Genomic DNA, 17,920 nt, shown 5'->3' with positions numbered 1-17,920 from the left:
GTCCCTGGAGTTTGTAGCCACCTTTGAATGGGGAACAGATCCTCTGTGCCTCACTCGGACACCTTCTGCCTTTTTCCTTGAAGGCACCAACAGGAAAAGCTGGTGGCCCTGGGGATGCTGCTGACCGCACACGCGCTGAAGGTAAAAGCCCCCAGGGTGGGGGAACACGCTGGCTCTGACGGCAGATCAGCGTTCTATTACCGGCCCGGCCCCTCCTGCCCAGCACACCAGGGGCTGCTGGAGCACTGATGGGAGCTTGATTTTTTTTTTTTTTCTCCTGCTGCCATTGAAGAAACAGAAAAGAAGGTGGGATGTCCAGTTCCCAAGGACCAAGGCTCTGTGTTTGAGAGGTATTGCTTTTGCCCCCTCCTGCATGCAACTTGGTTTGCTTGGGATTTTGCTTTTAGTCAGAGGCTGGATGCCTCGGATGGGGTTCCAGCCTGACTCATCCCCTTCCCTGGCAGTGTAGGGAGCAATGTTCTCTCCTGGATCTCCCAGGGGCTGGAGAAGGTGATTCCCCAGCCAGCCCCAGGGACAATGCAGTCACTTGGGAAGAGCTTTGAGACAAGCATTGATGTTCCTGATCAGGTAGGTGACAGATCCAGACAATGGTCTGGCATATTTGAGCTTCCAGCTCTTTTTACTTTTTCTTGTTTGTTTTTTTTTTCCTTCCTACCACTCTCCCAGTGCTAACTGGGAATACTAAACCCTGCCCCGCATGGGCTTCTGCCTTCATCCATCCCTGGGGAAAGGGTAGGTTTATCTCCATGCCCAGCAGGATGGGCCCCACCTCAGCTGCTGGGAGGGTGACGGTCTGTTTGGCTTTTCAGACAGAGGTCCAGATCCTCGCGGACAAGGAAGAGGATGCTCTGGGTAAGGAGAGCCGGGAGCCTTCAGCTTGCTGCATCCTGGGGGCCTTTCTGAGACTCCCACATCCCACCTCCCTGGTTGGTGATGCTGGTGCTGTTGTCCCCTTGAGCCAGCCGATGGGGGCACCAAGAGGTCCCAGCAGTGTGGGTCCTTGCTCTCCCCCATCCCCACAGCACCACTCTCCTTGCAGAGATAATCCCCATCGATCTGGAGGAGGACGAACTGGATGACTGCAATGACAACACTGGCCCAGATACTGGCACAGAGGAATGGTGGGTCCCTGGGGAGGGTGTCAGTGGGATGCAGGAGGGGCACAGGACAAGCTGCCCAACTGTGGTGTGCTTTCCCTGCAGGGCAGGAGCACGAGTGCTCAGCTGGCTGGTGCAGGGCTTTGAGAGGATTGTGCCACAGCCGGAGGTGCTGAAAAAGCCAGAGGTGAGCACTGCACGGCTGGAGGAGACTGGGAAGATGCTGGGGAGAGTTGACAGTGGGGCAGGTTCCCTGTCCTTGTCCTCCTGCACATCCTGGCTGGGACCCTGGGGAGGAAAACCCCAGGGGAAATTCAGTAGAGTGAAAGAGAGATCTCAGGGTGCTGTTCTGGTGCTCCCCAACCTGGACATATGGGGGATCCTCCATTCAGGACCTGCTGGTGCCAGCAGAGCCAGGATCTGGATTCAGTGGTCCTTGTCAAGGAAATAGGGCTGAAACCACAATGGAGGATGTGTGGGGCTGTGCATGTGTGTCCCCTTGGGGTGGGGGATGTGCCCACCCAGGGGTGAATGGGGCCACAGGCAGTGATTTGCTACATCCATCCATCCCTCTGTCCTTCTGCAGCTGGAGCCAAAGGAGCAGAAGTGTGAAGCTGTGGCGGGAGGTGAGTCCCCCTTCCCTGTGTGGCCCTTTCAGAGGGAACACTGCCTTCAAGAACCCAGGTGCAGGCAGGCACCAGCACAGACTGCCCTCCATCCTCGTGCCCTGGGGTACCAACTGTGCCAGGAGGGGTGGGCACCCTCGGTCCTGCCATCATGACACTGCCCCTATATCACATCTGTCCCCAAACCACCGATGTCTTTGTCCCAGGCTGGGTCCCTGGGGCAGAGGCTGCCAGAGATGTCCCCCAAACCTGTCCTTCTGTGGGAGGTGACCCTTCCTTACTTGCTTCTCTTCCCAACAATTTATAAGATGATGGCTGCATTGCCTATCCCCTTTCTCTTTCTGAATAAACCTGATCAGGCACAAAAGGGGCTAAAACCCAGGCAAAGTCAAAAAGCAGTGTTTCAGCCACTCAGAGCATCCCAGTAGCAGTGGAGCCAGCAGTGGTCAAGGCACAGCCGGAGCCGGTGGCTACCGTTGTCCCACGGTCCCCAGCTGGGGACGGCAGCAGGTAACCACAGCAGGAACTTCTGCGTGGGTATTGTGGCCAGAGGAATGGCTGCCGTGGGAGCAAAGGCTCTGCCCACCAGGTCTAACAGTAGTTTCTGGTCACCAGGATGTTTGCCTGGTTTGTCCAGGGGCTGGAGAAGGTGATGCCGCAGCCGGTCACCAGGGAGAAGCAGGACACACAGGTATGTTGTCTGCTGGATAGGCAAAGGGCACGTGAATGCCACATCCCCAGCAGGGACGGGGTCCCCTGCCATGCAGGTGCCGCCAGATCAGTGCTGGGACCTGCTGTGGTGTCGTGGTTTGACCCCAGCTGGCAATTAAGCACCACACAGCCACTCGCTCACTCTTTCCCCCCCCCCCACCAGTGGGGTCGGGGAGAGAATCAGGGGGGAAAAAAAAGTAAAATTTGTATGTTGAGACAGTTTAATAGGACAGAAAAGGAAAGGAATATAATTATAATAGTAGAAAGTACAAAACAAGTGATGCACAATGCAACTGCTCACCACCCAGTGACAAATGCCCAGCCAATCCCCAAGCTGTGGTGCTCCCTCAGCCAACTCTCCCCAGTTTATATACTGGTCATGATGTCACATGCTATGGAATACCCTTTTGGCTCGTTGGGGTCAGCTGTCCTGGCTGTGTCCCCTCCCAGCTTCTTGTGCCCTCCTAGCCTCCGCTGGCAGGTCAGAATCAGAAGCTGAAAAGTCCTTGACTTGGTATAAACACTGCTTAGCAAGAACTAAAACATCAGCATGTTAATGTTATTCTCATCCTAAATCCAAAACCACAAACCTATACCGGCTATTAGGAAGACAATTAACTTTATTCCAGCCGAAACCAGGACATGTGGTTTGGGCTGTCACACAGCTCCTTCAGAAAAAATGACACCATGACCTGCTTAGCTGATGGAAACCAGGATTTGGGTTCTAAGCATCAAAAGAGCCCATACCATGTGCTTTCTTCACTGCTTCCTTACCTATCTGTGTGGCACTGTGTGGTGTCCAGGCCCTGGCATCTTACCCAGGTGTAGTCCAGCTCTAAGGAAAAGCAGCAGCAACAGGTTTCCATGCTCTCCTCTTCTTCCCTTGCACCCAGGTGAGCCCACTGGTGCCTCTGTTACTGTCATGCAGGGGGATGCTTGTGCCTATGGCCAAGCCATCCAACATGCGTGGAGAAATCACAAGGGGTATTTAGGGCAAAAGAGACATGTTTACTGAAAATGGGGCATTTAGGGTAAAAATTTAGGTTTACTGAAAATGAGTGGCCTCTCATGTTTCTGTTTTCCTCCTGGCAGGGAGTGGCTGCAGCAACCTTGAGTCCCGTGGAAGAAAGTAAGTGGTTGCTCCATCTCACCATGCTGGTTAGCTTGCCAAGGTCAGACGGGTTACTGGGAAGAGAGGCTGCTGGTGGCCTTTATCCCCCAGTCTGCTGTGGGTGCCAGCTGGGGAGCCCCTGAAATCCCCCGGGGAAGCCATGAGAGGCTGTTGCTGCTTGAGAAGCAGGAGCAGATCTGGAGTTGTTGCTCGGGCTGGGTAAAACTCAGGCTGTAGGAGTCTCTGAGTGTGGCATCCCAATCCTCAGGTCCTGGGTTTTGAGGTTAGTGCTGATATCAAGGTCTGTCCTCGAGCTGTGCTGGAAGATGTTTGCCAAGCTGGTGGAATTTGATCAAAGGATTACAAGGGGATTCAAACCCTCCACCTTCATCATCCCTTTTGTCATGTGTGCAGAGCCTGGTGTGAGATGTCTAGGGAGGTACCTTGGGAAAACAATATCCTGGGATAAGATGTCTTAGAAGTGAGTCTGAATGGTGGTAGAAAAGCATTGTGGGTTCACACCACTGCTTGCTTGCCGATGGAGGGGAGCAAGCACGAGCCCTGTGAGCAGATGGGCCTGGCTCCCCCCACCAGCCACAGTGTGGGGTGCTGAGCAAAGCAGGGACCCTGCCTGGGAGCCACCCTGCCTTCACGGCTGGAGCAGGCAGGGGAGATGTCATGCAGCCCTGTGCAGGTGCCATCCCCGGGGAGGGGTGGTTGGTTGGGCTGTGGGAGCTGCTGATGGGAGCAGGGACTCGCTGCGGCACGAGGGGGCTGTGCATCGCCCAAGAGACATGCCAGGAGGTTCCTCCCACCAAGCCAGCAGCCACTTGGTGGGATCTCAGAGCAGGAAATCCTGTGGGAAGTAGTTTCTCTGTGTCTGTACAAATTGGAGACCTGAGCGCTGCCCTGGACCTTGGAATGAGGCAAAGCCAGTGGGATGCTGCTGCATGTGTGGGGCAGTCACGCCCATTGTGCGTGGCTGGCTTGCTTACAGCTCGTTTTGGTGCCTTGAGGCATCTCAAGGTCACTTAATCTGCCCAAGGAGCAGAGTGATTAGGTCAAGTAAGAAACCTAACCCAGCACCAAAATGCCAGCACGCTCACTAATGTTTTCCTTCTCCTTTTGTTTCAGGGGGCAAAGGGGCTTAACGCCTCTGAAACAAATGGAAAATGAAGACCATGGTGAGCCAGCCCTTCCCACAACCAAATGAGACCAATCCAAGGAGAAAACACACCTGGGGAGGAAAAGCAAATGGTCTCTAGCTCCTTTACAGCTGGGGCAGTGGGGACTGGAGGCTGGCTGCATGTCCCCAGTCCCAGGGCTGTCCTATCCCAGCTCCCTCTTGGCTCTGGGAACTGGAGCTATTGGTTTTGCAAGATGATGTCTATGAGACGGGAGCTAGAATTTATAGGAAGATAGAAAAGCATCACTCAGGACACCTCAGAGGCAGAAAGCCTCCTGTTGCAGGCTCCCAGCACTCCTGACCCTCTCAACCCACCCCTAGCATCTGAATATTCACCCCCAAGACCTCCAGCTGAAGCCCACAGGCTTCTTTCAGTCAACTTCTGCCTCCGAGGTGTAATGATATAAAGCTCTTTAAGCTCTCGTTAGATTCTTATGCTTTTCTTCCATTAACTGAGTGTTTTCTCCCAGCAAGTGGAAAGGGCTCTGGTTTGTAGCAGCAAATGCAGGTGGGTGAGGTTAATCTCTAGGTCAATAGGTAGGAGTTAATGGTTAAAAGCCTTTTCCAAGGCTCTCCTTATAGGAGAATTTATCACAAACTCTCCTTACCCCCAACCACATCCGCTCTGTCCTGAAGCTCACAGCTCTTGAGATGCAGCACTAACCATGGTGGCAGGAGTGTCCCGGCAGGGCAGGGATCTTGGGGGCTGTCTCCAGCCCAGAAGTGTGCAGGCAGGCATAGGCAGGGCAGGCATGTGGGGCTGGATGGGGTGAGAGCCCCTACACCCCAGGCTTTGAATACAGACCTTAGAATTGCAGAATAGTTTGAGCTGGAAGTGACCTTCAAAGGTGATCTGGTTGAACCCCCTGAGATGGGCAGGGACACTTCCACTAGCCCAGGTTGCCCAAAGCCCCGTCTAACCCAGCCTTGAACTCTTCCAGGGAGGGGGCAGCCACAGCTTCTCTGGGCAACCTGTGCCAGTGTCTCACCACTCTTACTGTACAACATTTCTTCCTTGTGTCCAATCTAAATCTACCTTCTTTCAGTTTAAAACTGTTGCCCTTGTCCTGTGACTACAGGCCCTGGTGAATCCATCTGTTGTATAAGCCTCCTTGATACATCGAAAGGTCACAATAAAGTGTCCCACCACATCATTGCATCTCTCTAGGATGATCTAGGCAGCTGTAGTGATGTCATGAGCCAAGCAACCACCCTGAGCTCCATCCCTTGTGTTTATAATACACCCTGACAGTACCAGGCTACAATTTTCATATAATGTATCAAAAGTTGTGGTGTGTTTTAAAAGCCATCTCCCTGATTGCTGTCCCATGTTTTATTTAACAGAGATCTAGAGGGAGTGGGCTAAAGGCAGCATGGGCACCGTGGAGTGGGTAAATATTGCACAGAGCTGACCGTGGGTGGGTTTCCTGCCTTTCTGTAGTTGAATTTGCACGTTTCCTATTAGCTTCTCTGCAGACATGTAAGTTTTGTTGTCAGGCAGACCTCAAAATAAACTGGTTTTACAGTATGCGGATGTGCTTCCTCCTCCTGTTTCTCTGGTGTGTGCCTGATGTGATAGGATGGGTACCCCTGGGCCATGGAGGGGGCTGGCCATGGGTCAGACCCACGCTCTTTGCTTTGCAGCTGGTCCAACATTCTCAGTAACCCAGTTGGGTTTTCCCCCAGTGATGCTGGGAAGTGGCGGGGTGTGTGGGATGCTTCCTACACCATGCCCAGGGGAGTGTTTGGAGCAGACGTGGCATGGTGCTTGGGGCATCGCAACATGGGCTCCGGATTGAGTCTTTTTCTGAAAAATCAAGGCCCTCGGGCTGTTCACTCAAGGTTCTCGAGGGGAAAGGCTTGGGGCTCTTCCTGTGGCTGCTGCTGTTTGCAAGGAGAGCCAAAACGTGTCCTGGAGAATTGCCAAATAATCTGCTGGTGGAGGTTGCTACATGCATAGGGAAGCCAACAGACATCTGTATGCAAAGGGTTATAGTTTTCATAGGGCTTTAGCTGCGCTTGGCACAAAATAGTGAATTTTCTTCTTCCTTCTGGCAAAAGTGCCTAAAGCATCTGTCCAGCACAGCTCGGGGGGACCAGGGCTGCACAGGTCTGTGCAGGCAAGTTGGCAGCACCTCTACATCAAGGAGCTAAAATACAGGATGGGCCCTGGCCCTACCCTTGGCCTCTTGAAAATGTGCTGCTCCCCCTTCATCGTCCCCCTTTTCCCATTCCTGTTTCAGTTCATATTGTCCCTGGGGAACCTGAGGAGACCGACCTCATCTTGGAAGAGATTGATGATGACTGGATTAATGAAGCCACGTGTGAAATGATGGCCCGGGGTCGTGAGGCTGAGCTGGTGGCAGATGCTCATCCCCTTCACCCTATACAGGAGGAACCACAGGAAGAAGAAAACAGGTAGGAGAAGGGAGATGCTGTTGATAGGCAGCTCTGCACACTCTCTGGCCACCAGCACGGTGACCATGGGAGGGGATGAGCACGTCCCTGTGTATCCCTCCTTGCCAGCGCTGGTGGTAGAGCTGGCAGCAAGCAGTTGAGGTGCCTGTTTCCAAAGAGGGGGGCACCAGAAGGACCCAAAAGGTGTTTGAGCAAACAGCCTTTCCTTCTGGGGTTGATACTTGGTTTGGGGCAGGCTGTGGCAGAGCCGTGAATGCAGTGCTTCACATTGCCCTGCAGAGGACAGCTGCTTAGGCTTCCTGTGAGTGGATTTTGGTCCTACGGCAAGAGGATTTGGACCTCGTTCCCATCAACTCTCACAGCATTTGGAAATGGTAGTCTTCTCTATATAATTCGTCCTATGTCTTCCAGAACAACCCCCTGCTGAGGTCCTCCCGAGGACTGGACAATGTGTTCAGAGCCAGAAATAGGCTGCATTGCAGCAGGGGGATGAGGGGTGTCATGCACACTCCAAAAGTGTTTGGGAGCCCCCCGGAACAGTCCCAGTGCACGTGCAGGGAGGGCACAGCAGTCCCCACTTCCGATATGGGCGATGCTCAACTGCACTAAGCACAAGCAATGCCCAGAGCCACATTCTCTCAGCAGAGCTCTCTTCTGCTCAGGTAGCAAACACTGGACATACTATAAAAATATTTTTCAGATTTTTGTCCCCTTAATAGATGAGCCTGAGAAGCTGTGGGCAGCAAGCAGGTCCTGTCCTGAAGGATGGATTTCATTAAGAGGAAGTTTTGCTCAAAAGCAGCAATTCCAAAACTTTCTCCTGTTCTTCCTCTCACTCGCTTGGGGCCACAGACAATAATGGGCTGTGACACTGCGTGTGCTCAGGCGTGTCCACCCCACCAGGATGTTGGCTGGGGATGGAGAGAGGGCACCTCCAGCCAAAGGGCTTGCACAGACTGGCCGTGCTTCTCTTGTGAGGTTCAGACATACTTTCTGGATGTTGCCTAATGAGTTTCTCCTTCCCAGGCTCTGGTTGTGCTCCCTGAGCGGTGCTGAAGAGGAGGAGGAGGAGGAAGAGGAAAAGGAGGAGGAGAGGGAAGAAGAGGAGGAGGAGGAGGGGGAAGAAGAAGAGGAGGAAAAGAAGGAGGAGGAGGGGAAAGAAGAGGAAGAGGAAAAGAAGGAGGAGGAGGAGGAGGGGGAAGAAGAAGAGGAGGAAGAGAAGAAGGAGGAGGAGGAAGAGGAGGAGGAGGAGGTGGTGGTGGAGAGTGCAGGGTGAGTGGCTCCTGTTGTCTTTATGGCTTTGTTGGAATGCAGGCGTGAATGCAGTTGTTGTTTCAGCTGCATTCACAAACCAGAGAGGCTGGAGCACCCGTGGGTGAGCAAAGCTCCTCTTGGCAGAGCAGAGCTCTCCAGCCTGTCGGGAGGGGAGGGAGGGATGCTGCTGTCAGGAGGGATGCTTTCCCAAACCGGCTCACCCCAGGGCTCGCTGCTGACGTGGCACCTGGTGACAGGCAAGTGTCTCATGGTGACACAGGCTCCGTCTCCAGCGCGGCCGTACGTAGCAACTGCAGCCCCTGGCCAGCCGCTCCCGCCGGGTCTGGCGGCTCGGCAGAGCAGGGGCCCCAGCTTGTGCATTCGTCAGGAGTCCGCGGTATTTAAAACCACGTCCATGAATTCAGGGCAGTCAGGATTATTAGGAGTATTACAGAGCTGAATTTAAAGATGGGATTATGTGTTGTCCCTGCAAATGCTACTTAATACAAGTAGGTACAATTTTACCTTTCTACTGTTGTGGAAAATAGCTGAGTTATTGTCAGCTGTTGTAGTGGTGACTGGTCTAGATGGTATTTAGGAAAATCTTTCCACTTAGTTTAGTGGTTTGCTCTGATTTCACGTGAGATAAACATTTAGGGTTTTGTTACATAGTGCTGCAATATTATTCTCTGTCAGTTCCTCTGAAGTATCTAGACTTTGAGGAAGAAGCTGAAGAACGCATGATTATTTGGTGTTAAAACCTTATCTTTTTCTTTCATCAATATCTGTTCCTGGAGCTCCACTACAGAAACTTAAGCTTCAGTTGTTGGGTGAATGAGATGCTGCTCCATCCTTCAATGTGTCTGTTTATGGGAACAGAGAGACACTGAAGGGTTTTCTAGATTAGGATGAAAAGATTTGCAATTGCATTTGAAAGAAGCCTAATTAAATTTAAAAAAAAAAAAAAAAAAAAAAAAAGAGGAGAGATTATTAAAGATAATGAAAAAAAAAACCCTTGGAAAATAACAGTTTTTCAAGTCATGGAGATAAAAGAGTAAAAGCAGCTGCTGTTTGTTACATACATCTGCTGATTTACAACCTGCCAAGAATACAGAAGGATGGTTTTTCGATTTTTATGCATTTAGCTGTTAATTTTTTCTCATTATCCCCAATCCCTGCTTTGCATCTCCCACCAGGAAAGAGCAAATCAGGAGATATGTGCGCAGAACCTCATGATGTGGCTTTTTTTATTCAGTTATAAAGTTATATTAAACCAATAGAATTGATTTTGTGAGCCCCCTTTGTCAGAATGGCAGAACTGGGGTCTGCACTTGCTGCTGAAGGAAAAGGAGAATTCTGTGTCTTGGTGGTGTCTTGCAGAGGCAAACTGGTTTCAGATGGTGCTTGTGGGGCAGCCCTGCCTGGAAATTAGGCGCTCAGCTTTTTATTTGGCAAATTTTAATTATATGAGAAATTATTATGCGTAACAGGAGAAACACACTGCCTATGTCTTTCTGCATATGCAATTTTTGTTTATGCATGTGCAATGCCCTGCATTATTTATGCACCTCTCATCTGGTCTCCCATGTAGTACTTTTTCCAAGTCCCTCTAACCTAGGCAGCAAGTTTTTTGGGGTGCCACTACTGTATCAAACTCAGATTTCTGTGGGATTGTTCTCCTGCAAATGAGGCTTGTGGTGCAGTTGGGGGACTAGTGCTCCCCAAAACTGGGAGAGCCATGCATCATCCTGCATCGTCCCCATTGACCTGATTCCCCTCCATGACGTGATGTCCCCCCATTTGCAATGTCCCCAACCTCAGAAAGGGCAAAAATGAACTTGGGCGCTTGTCTCTGCTTGTTCTCTACCACCCAGACCCCTGCTCCTGTCGCCTTGTCTGACCATTGACGAGGGTGTGGATGAAGTGTACTTTGCGGAGGAGGCTCTCAGGTTTGAGCAGACGGAAGAACCTGAGATAAGTGATCTTGAAGGTGCTTTTTTACAGGTATGGCATCGCTCCCTGCTTGGGCTCAGGTCTGCAATGCGCTCTTGCTGCTCAGCGCATGCTGAGGGCTCAGAGCTTGTCCGTGGGGACACAGTGCCCCGACGAGGAGCAGGGACCAGGATGGGCACTGGGGATGTTGCCCACTGAGATGACCCCATCTCTGAACCTGAGACAGCAGCAGTAGCTGTGCACCAAGGGGAGGATGATTTCACCCTAAAACATTGGCACTGAACAGCAAGCTGAGAGGCTGGTGGATGGTGGGGAGATATGGGGCACCCAAGTATGCTCTTTTACTGATGGAGGAGGTCTTTTTCTCCTTAAAATGGCTTTTTCATTTTGAAGGTGGAAGAGGAGACAGCTGAAGCTGCTGAAACTGATGCTGAAGGTATAATATAGAGCAGTGTAATGTCAAATTAGGATGAATCAAAGCAGGCAATGTGATTCCCAGCAGGGGCAAAATGCAGCTACTCCCTGCCCACCGCTCACTGTCCTGGAGCGGGCAGCTGGGCTCTCTGCAGTGTGGGCCATCAGTACTTTTCACTGGCTTAAAGCATCCCACGGGCACAGTGTGATGGCCACACCGTATTGTCACCAGCTAGAGCTAGCTCTGAAAGGCTGGTGCTTACGTGGTGCTTAGTCTTATTGTTTAAGCAATCTTTGATGTGAAGTAAGAGTTTCTCCTTCAGCTGAAGAATGTAGGGGAGGATAAAAAGGATTTTATCACTTCACTCAATTTGGGAAATAACCAGTGGCATAAAGCGCATTTTAATGTAACCTTTTAGGAGGTAATAGATTGGTAATGAAAATTAGATGGTGAGTTCCCATTGCAGCCTTAGTGAGCACAGACAGGTTTGGACATAACTCCACGACGTCGGGGGAGTTGCACAAGGGATGGCTTGACCTGAGCCCTGCTACAGCTGGGGATTTCTCTGCTGATGCAGCCCTCGCAGAGCACCCTGACCTTGCAGCAATGCTAGAAAAGCACGTGGTAGGATGCTCACCACCACTTTCCTGTGCTACCACCACCCATGATTGTTGGGCAGCAACAAAAAACCCAGCAGCCCTGCATTTCTCTGTGCTGACATAATTGTCCTGTCTCAAACCACTCTGTGTTTTATTGCAGCTTCAGATGCCTTGTCCTTTGCTTGAAGCTCCTAGGCGCCTAGCAGCATGTCCAGGCGTGCCCGAGACGTCGAGCTCGACCGCCTGGTGTATGACAAGCCGCTCGATGGCAGGGACGCCTCCCCCCCTGGCCGTGGTGTGCTAGAGCAGCTCCCTAATGTCCCCAGCTACCGAGCCACCGCTGCCTCCCGCATCCCCGTCCTTGTCACCAGCAAGCCAAAGGCTGGAGTTGTCAACCCCAATTTTTGTAATGAGGAGCAATCCCCCCTAGGTATTAGAGCTGTTGGCTTTGACAATGGGCTTGCGTAGTGCAAGGGGGGCAAGGAGTTATTCCTGGAGTAGCTGCTTTTTGTTGCTTTTTTGGAAAGAAAAAAAAAAAAAAAAAAAGCACAATTCATGTTGCGGCACAAAGGTTGGGGAGAAAAAATCATCTTTTTTCTGCTTCTGCCTCATCCCTATGTGCCTTTCTAGCTAAGTGCTGAGAGCGTGTGCAGATCTCTATAAATGATATGCTGTATGGTTTGATCTGCTTGGCTGAAAACCCTCCCGAAGGACCTGCAGGCAGAGGGTTAAATATCTGCTGCACAGGCAGTTTTCTCCTTAACATTTGTGCAACCCATTCATACTAGGAGGATGGTAAGATGAAGGCTTGCTGTTCACAGTTTTCCGCCTTTTAACCCAGAAGTACAAATTATGTTTCTGTAGCTTTGCTTTGCTTCATTTTTAACCAGTGAGCCAGATTCTGCTGCTTTTCCCTCCATGCAATGGGATGTAAACTTGCAACCCAAACGGGCCTTTTCTGAATGATTTGATCGAGCCACGCTCTGATCCGCTGGTCCCACATGAGCATGGGACAGGAGGGGATGTGTGGGCTCTTTCAGGACCTGTGAGACCCCCCCCCCCTGCAGGAACTCCTTGCGTTTTATCGTATCACTAAGAAAAGGGATGGCACTTCACAGCCCAGCCAGCTGTGGTGTCTAGTCAAGATAACACAGTGCTATTTCTGCCTTGGGGCACTGGTATCTCTCTTTAACCACTATAAACATCCAACCTTCCTGCTTCTAATCTTGCTTGTGGCAGGAAGCAGTTATTACCTCTGCAAAAGGGAGAGGCTCTGCTTATTTAAATAGTGCCTTATTCTGCATGAAAAGCAAACGCTTGTGTAATTCAGAGCTTGCATATCCATATGTTTATGTTCAGAAGACCCAGATTCTCTAGACCCTGGGAGGCAGGTTTGCAGCTGGAAATCCTGGGTTCCTGAATGACACCACAGCTGGTAACCCTCATCTCCATCATTTTCTGAACCACAGGGACCCAAAGCTTGCACAGAGTAGTTGCAGTCACTGCAAGCTGGGAAAGCAGAAGGGAAGCAGGTGGCACTTCTTATAGTGTTAAAAACTGGGTGAAAAAGGGAAAGAAATGCTCCAAACTGTTAGGAGAACGGAGTACCAGGCAAGAAGGGAATGGAGGGAAAAGGAGAGTCCTTCCAGCACACCGCGGGGTTCAAGGGCAGCTCCACAGAAGTGATGGAGCTTGGGGACTCAACCTGGCTGTATGCTGGGCCCTGCACCCTTCTCACCACAATTATTGTCCTTTTCCATGGGCCAGGCAATTACCCCACTGTGGATATCAAGGATGTGGACAGCGGAGAGGATACTGTGGAGAACGATGGTACCCACTTACCAGTGCCCACTGCCAACTCTCCCAACATGCTGGTGGTGCCTGGCACGGCACCAGCATCGCCCAGGTATGGCTCTGCCCGGGCATGGCCCCCGGCTCCCAAGGGTGTCACTCCCCCGATGGTGCTGGTACATGAAAATTTATACAACCATATGGAGCAAGCTATTTCTGGCAGGTTTGGGCAGTGAGCCGGGGTGATGTGTGTGCGGTGGGTCTCACCCCCGGGCAAGACAGGGCAGATGGCACAAACATTGCCTCTTGTTTGCATTTTTTTAATCAAATGGTTAAATTTGGTTTAAAGCTTTTGGGGGATGGGGACAGCCCTGTCTGTGTGTTCTCCTGGAGAGTAGCTCAACCCCCAGGCTGTGGTCAGATGCCATTTGTCTGTTGACGCACGCATCTGTGCTCCAAAATTCAGAGCATGGGGAGTCTGTGTGCTGGGTATAGGCCTTCATCATAAAAACCATCATAAAAAATTCAGTTTTCTTCTTGCGTTTTTGCTGGAAGGGTTTGCAGCATCTCTCCCCTGGCTTTGCACCTTTGGATCAAGGGTTCTCATAGAGGGGGGGATTAAAACTGAGCCTGACAATTAAGGCTGGCAGAAGCTGGTGGGTTTTGAAAGTTGGAGGGTTTTTTGAGGCTCATCCTTGCAGAAGGCTAAAAATAAAAACCAAGGTGCTTTTTTTTCTGTGCTGAAAACCAGTTATTATATTCATCCTCACATAATAGTTAGGAACTTTTAGTAAAAATGTTCTTAGGGGACTTGGAAATAAAATGGCAAATATGCCCATAATCCAGTCTGTGAAACAGATTTTTAAACTTGGAAAGCAGAGCTCAAGGACTCAAATGAAATACCTGCAGTGCAAATACTGACAGCGTTAAGAAGCCAGTTATTTAAAGCCTGCTGAATCTCACTGCCTTTTTTCTATTAGCCCAGCAATGAAAATTGTCCTGTGACAACAAGCTCATCGCTGGAGAGTGGTTGAGGCTCACAACCTCGGCCACAGAGTGCTCGGGATCAGTCTGGGAAAACAGCTTTGGCAGTCGCTGCTCTGGATGCATTTTTCTCTCTCAAGTTAATGAACAGGACAGGCTCTTTTTGTGAGACAGACATCCATGTTTTCTAGTCCCATCAGGCACGCAGCTCTCACCCTGAATCAGGGTCAAGGTGATAGGCTTTCTCCGATGCCTTCAACTGACATAGAAAATGGACAACAATTCTGATTAACGCCCATGTCATGCACATCTTGGGCATCTTTGGAGCCCAGGGTCCAGCAATCCAAAGGCAGAACCTTTGTTTATTTAGATCCACCTATCTATGTGCAATTCTGTCCCCTGCATCATTTTTTATCAAATCTTTCATCAAGACCTTATTGCGGCCTTTCAATAGGCTTATAAGAAAGACAGAGGAAGACATCTTCTGGAGCATGTAGTGACAGAACAAGGTGCAGTGGTTTTAAACTGAAAGCAGGTAGGTTTAGATTGGTTGTAAGGAAGAAATTCTTCACTGTGAGGGTGGTGAGACACTGCCCAGAGAAGCTGTGGCTGCCCCTCCCTGGAAGTGTTCCAGGCCAGGTTGGACAGGGCTTTGGACAACTTGATCTAGCGGAAGATGTCCCTGCCCATAGCAAGGGGGTCAGACTAGATGGTCTTCAAAGGTCCTTTCCAACCCAAACCATTCTGTGATCCTATGGTTCCCCAGTAGAGCTATTTTTTGGAGCACCTCAGTTTTCTCGTGCAATTTTCTACCAGTTTCTTAAAGCAGTTGTGTATTTGTGGTTACATGTATGAGCATATGAACCTTACCATGTCTCTAGGTAGTGTCTCAAGACAACACTGGAGGTCCCTTGGTAGAGCTAGAGACTGTTAAAAGCAAGCAACTCCTGTGTCACTACATAAAGAAATAAAATTTCACCATTGTGAACCAGAAGAAAAATCTTGGCTCCAGCTGGTGTTTTCAGAGGAAGAGGACATTAACTCTACATTGAGCAATCATCCATTTATCTTAAGTCACTTCTGTTGGCCACAGTCTTGAGGTTTTTTCCCATGTGAGACTGTGAAAGATTAAGGTTAACAAAAGACAGACTGGAAACAACCTGTTGCAGGTGATAAATACCAGGATACACAGGACAATGCCATGTGGGCAGGGCCCCGTGAGGGACCCTGTGAAACCCTCTGGGCAGGCACAGGACAGCCTGGTGGTCATGGCTGCAGCTTTCCAAGGGCATTGAATGTGGAGCAATGTTTAGGCTGCCACGGGGTCTTCCATCCCAGCTGGCTGTTTGGTGTCTGGTTGCGTGGGGACCGGTGGCACAGAGCTACCTGAGCACAGCTGGAGGCTTTGCTTCTGGGCAGCAGCAGAGCAGCCACCCGTGGTCCACACCAATGGCCAAGCCCAGGCAGTGACTGCCGGCCTCGTGCTGCTCATGCTATAGCTTTATTTAGACACTTGCACTCTCTACCTGGTCTCTTGAGGTGGTAATTCACATTTTTATGGTTTGTATTCAAATTCTTTCATACTTGGCTTCCTGCATATTTGTGCTAGGGAGTTCGTGCAGCTCTTTGTACCTGTGCTGTGCATCTACACTTCTCTATTTACTATTAATTAATTAATTTAATTATTTAATTACTCATTTACTCTTTCACCTTTAGCTTTTACTTGGTCTACATGTGCTCCTCCTCCTCCTCACTAATTATGCATCTCTTAGGTCACTTCATATTGTAGGAGATGCAGTTTGAAGTATTTATGCATCAGTGGGAAAAAAAAAAATCTGTTTTGTAGTTCCTTTTGGACCAGCAGTCTAGAGGTTCTGTCCCAAAAAATGTCCCCTGCAGCTGGACTGTATGTATGGACTGAATGTTTTCTAGGGGTTTGTCATATAGGTTCCTTTTTTCCCACCGATGCCTGAGAAACTGTTTAGACCTGCCAGGGTTTTGGACTTAGGGCTGCACATACATGAGCTTGTCCATGGGACTTAATGTTAGACCCCAGGTTCCCTCTGAGCCCTTCAACTACCAGTTTCCAAAATCTGCTGAAGTTTGTGTTGCTTTTTGAGTAGCTCCTACTCCTCCTCATGTCCACATCAGCTGGGAACACAGGTGAACTACAGGCACCACAGAATGTCAAGGGATGTTTCCTGCACATCTGGATTTACAGCCTTCCTGAGGATGTTTATCAACTTTTACATCTTTCTGAGGGCACCCATTAATCAAAAAAAGGGGCATTTTTTCCTAGATGGATGCTGACACACAAAGCCTTGCCTGTACTCGGAGGGCGACCACGTGAGCTCTGTGGCCCATGGGAAGCCATGCCACAGGCAAAGTGTGTGGGGGGGTGGGGGGTGGTAATACCATCTCTGCAGGGTCCCCCTTACAGAGCAAAAGGACATCGGGCTGTCAGTGTAGGCGTCTTGGGCTTGCTCATGGTTGAGGGTGAGCAATGGAGCAGCGTGGTGCTCTGAGGGGACAGAGGCAGGGGAAGGGCAGCTGGAGACTGGTAAGAAGTGATGGATGTTGTCCTAACAACATTATAGGCCTTGGCAGGACTATTTCTCTAGACTGATGTGGTTTGGGGAACCTCTCCACCCACATCTGAGGGTACTTTAACTGGGGGGTTGGTGGTTTTCCTCCGCCCCTGTTCTGTGTGGTTTGGGAATGCAGGTTTCATTGCCCTTGTTCATCTGCTCCTGATCCTAGCAGGGCACACCTGAGAGCCAGTGGGGCTGGAGATGGGTGGGTTCATAACATTTGGCTTTCTTCAGGAGGCTTGTGATGGCAAGATGACCTTCCTTGGCATCCTGCTTGCTCCTGCTCCACACCCAGCACCAAGCCATTTGCACCCGGGTCAGTGAGATCCTGGTTAATTTAGAGCAACAGCTGTGGTGGCAGAAGACAATTTCTTTGTCACAGTGAAACTTTGTACTTGACAGCAGGATTGCAAACCAGTCCAGATTCTTACTGTGATTAACATTTTCATATTCAGCTCTCCTTCTGCCACTTTGCTTGCCCACATGTAAGGAAGTTGCCTCAGAAACCAGTCTGTGCCAAAGGGAGCTACCAGCTGTGTTAGGACGCATCTTCCGTGAAGACGTGAGCTGCCACTGGCTCAGCATCACCAGGGCTCCTCTTGAACCTGGAGCCGCTCCTGGCTGTTGCACTTTGCACTTGGCTTTGCAGATATCAGCAGCCATTAGAGGGTTGATGTTATGTACCTGCTGCTCTGGAATTCCCTCTTTGTCTTGGGGATTTACAGTGCTACGGAGCCAGCTCAGAGGCAGGCAGTGTCCCCAGTGCCGTTGCTTTTTTCCAGATTTCACTTTCTTGCTCCCCCTTACCAGCATTGCATTTTCTTTGCCTGTCACTCAAAGTGTAGGGGTGTGATGGTGCAGCACTGGGGATGCGCACAGAGGGGTGCCCACCCTCTGTGCATCTTGCCAGGTGCCCAAAATAGGTTGTAAAAAGGGCCATGTGGCTGCATGCCCATGCAGCCCTGGGCTCGGTGGTGCCCAAGAAGAAACAGGGCTTTAGCAGCAAAGGAGTGGGGTGGTTTGCTCCCATTTACTTCGGGCAACACCAAAACTCAGGGGAAAACTGACCCTGGGAGGAGAAGGGGGAGTGGAAACAGATGAGACCTGGGAGGAGGAGGAGGGAAAGGAGCTGGCTGAGATGGGGGACAGGCTGAGTCTCAGTT

General features: G+C 50.6%; 1 protein-coding gene across 5 annotated transcripts in view; it reads left to right on the top strand.

The window, feature by feature from the left end:
- CNGB1 (cyclic nucleotide gated channel beta 1) overlaps positions 1 to 17,920 on the top strand; it is a 34,486-nt gene that overhangs the window by 2,880 nt on the left and 13,686 nt on the right. For all 5 annotated transcript variants that reach the window (XM_026856757.1, XM_026856755.1, XM_026856754.1 and 2 more), the window contains exons 3-17: positions 84 to 141; positions 293 to 350; positions 465 to 588; positions 831 to 873; positions 1,061 to 1,142; positions 1,224 to 1,305; positions 1,705 to 1,744; positions 2,104 to 2,254; positions 2,360 to 2,435; positions 3,548 to 3,584; positions 6,996 to 7,170; positions 8,197 to 8,442; positions 10,299 to 10,428; positions 10,771 to 10,813; positions 13,159 to 13,297. In XM_026856757.1, the coding sequence (XP_026712558.1) occupies positions 84 to 141; positions 293 to 350; positions 465 to 588; positions 831 to 873; positions 1,061 to 1,142; positions 1,224 to 1,305; positions 1,705 to 1,744; positions 2,104 to 2,254; positions 2,360 to 2,435; positions 3,548 to 3,584; positions 6,996 to 7,170; positions 8,197 to 8,442; positions 10,299 to 10,428; positions 10,771 to 10,813; positions 13,159 to 13,297 (1,484 nt within the window). The remainder of the gene's footprint in view (positions 1 to 83; positions 142 to 292; positions 351 to 464; positions 589 to 830; positions 874 to 1,060; positions 1,143 to 1,223; positions 1,306 to 1,704; positions 1,745 to 2,103; positions 2,255 to 2,359; positions 2,436 to 3,547; positions 3,585 to 6,995; positions 7,171 to 8,196; positions 8,443 to 10,298; positions 10,429 to 10,770; positions 10,814 to 13,158; positions 13,298 to 17,920) is intronic.

Source organism: Athene cunicularia (genome assembly GCF_003259725.1).
Source record: "Athene cunicularia isolate RWA chromosome 11 unlocalized genomic scaffold, athCun1 chr11_part1, whole genome shotgun sequence".
NCBI lineage: Eukaryota > Metazoa > Chordata > Aves > Strigiformes > Strigidae > Athene > Athene cunicularia.
This window is presented reverse-complemented; position numbering and strand designations above follow the sequence as displayed.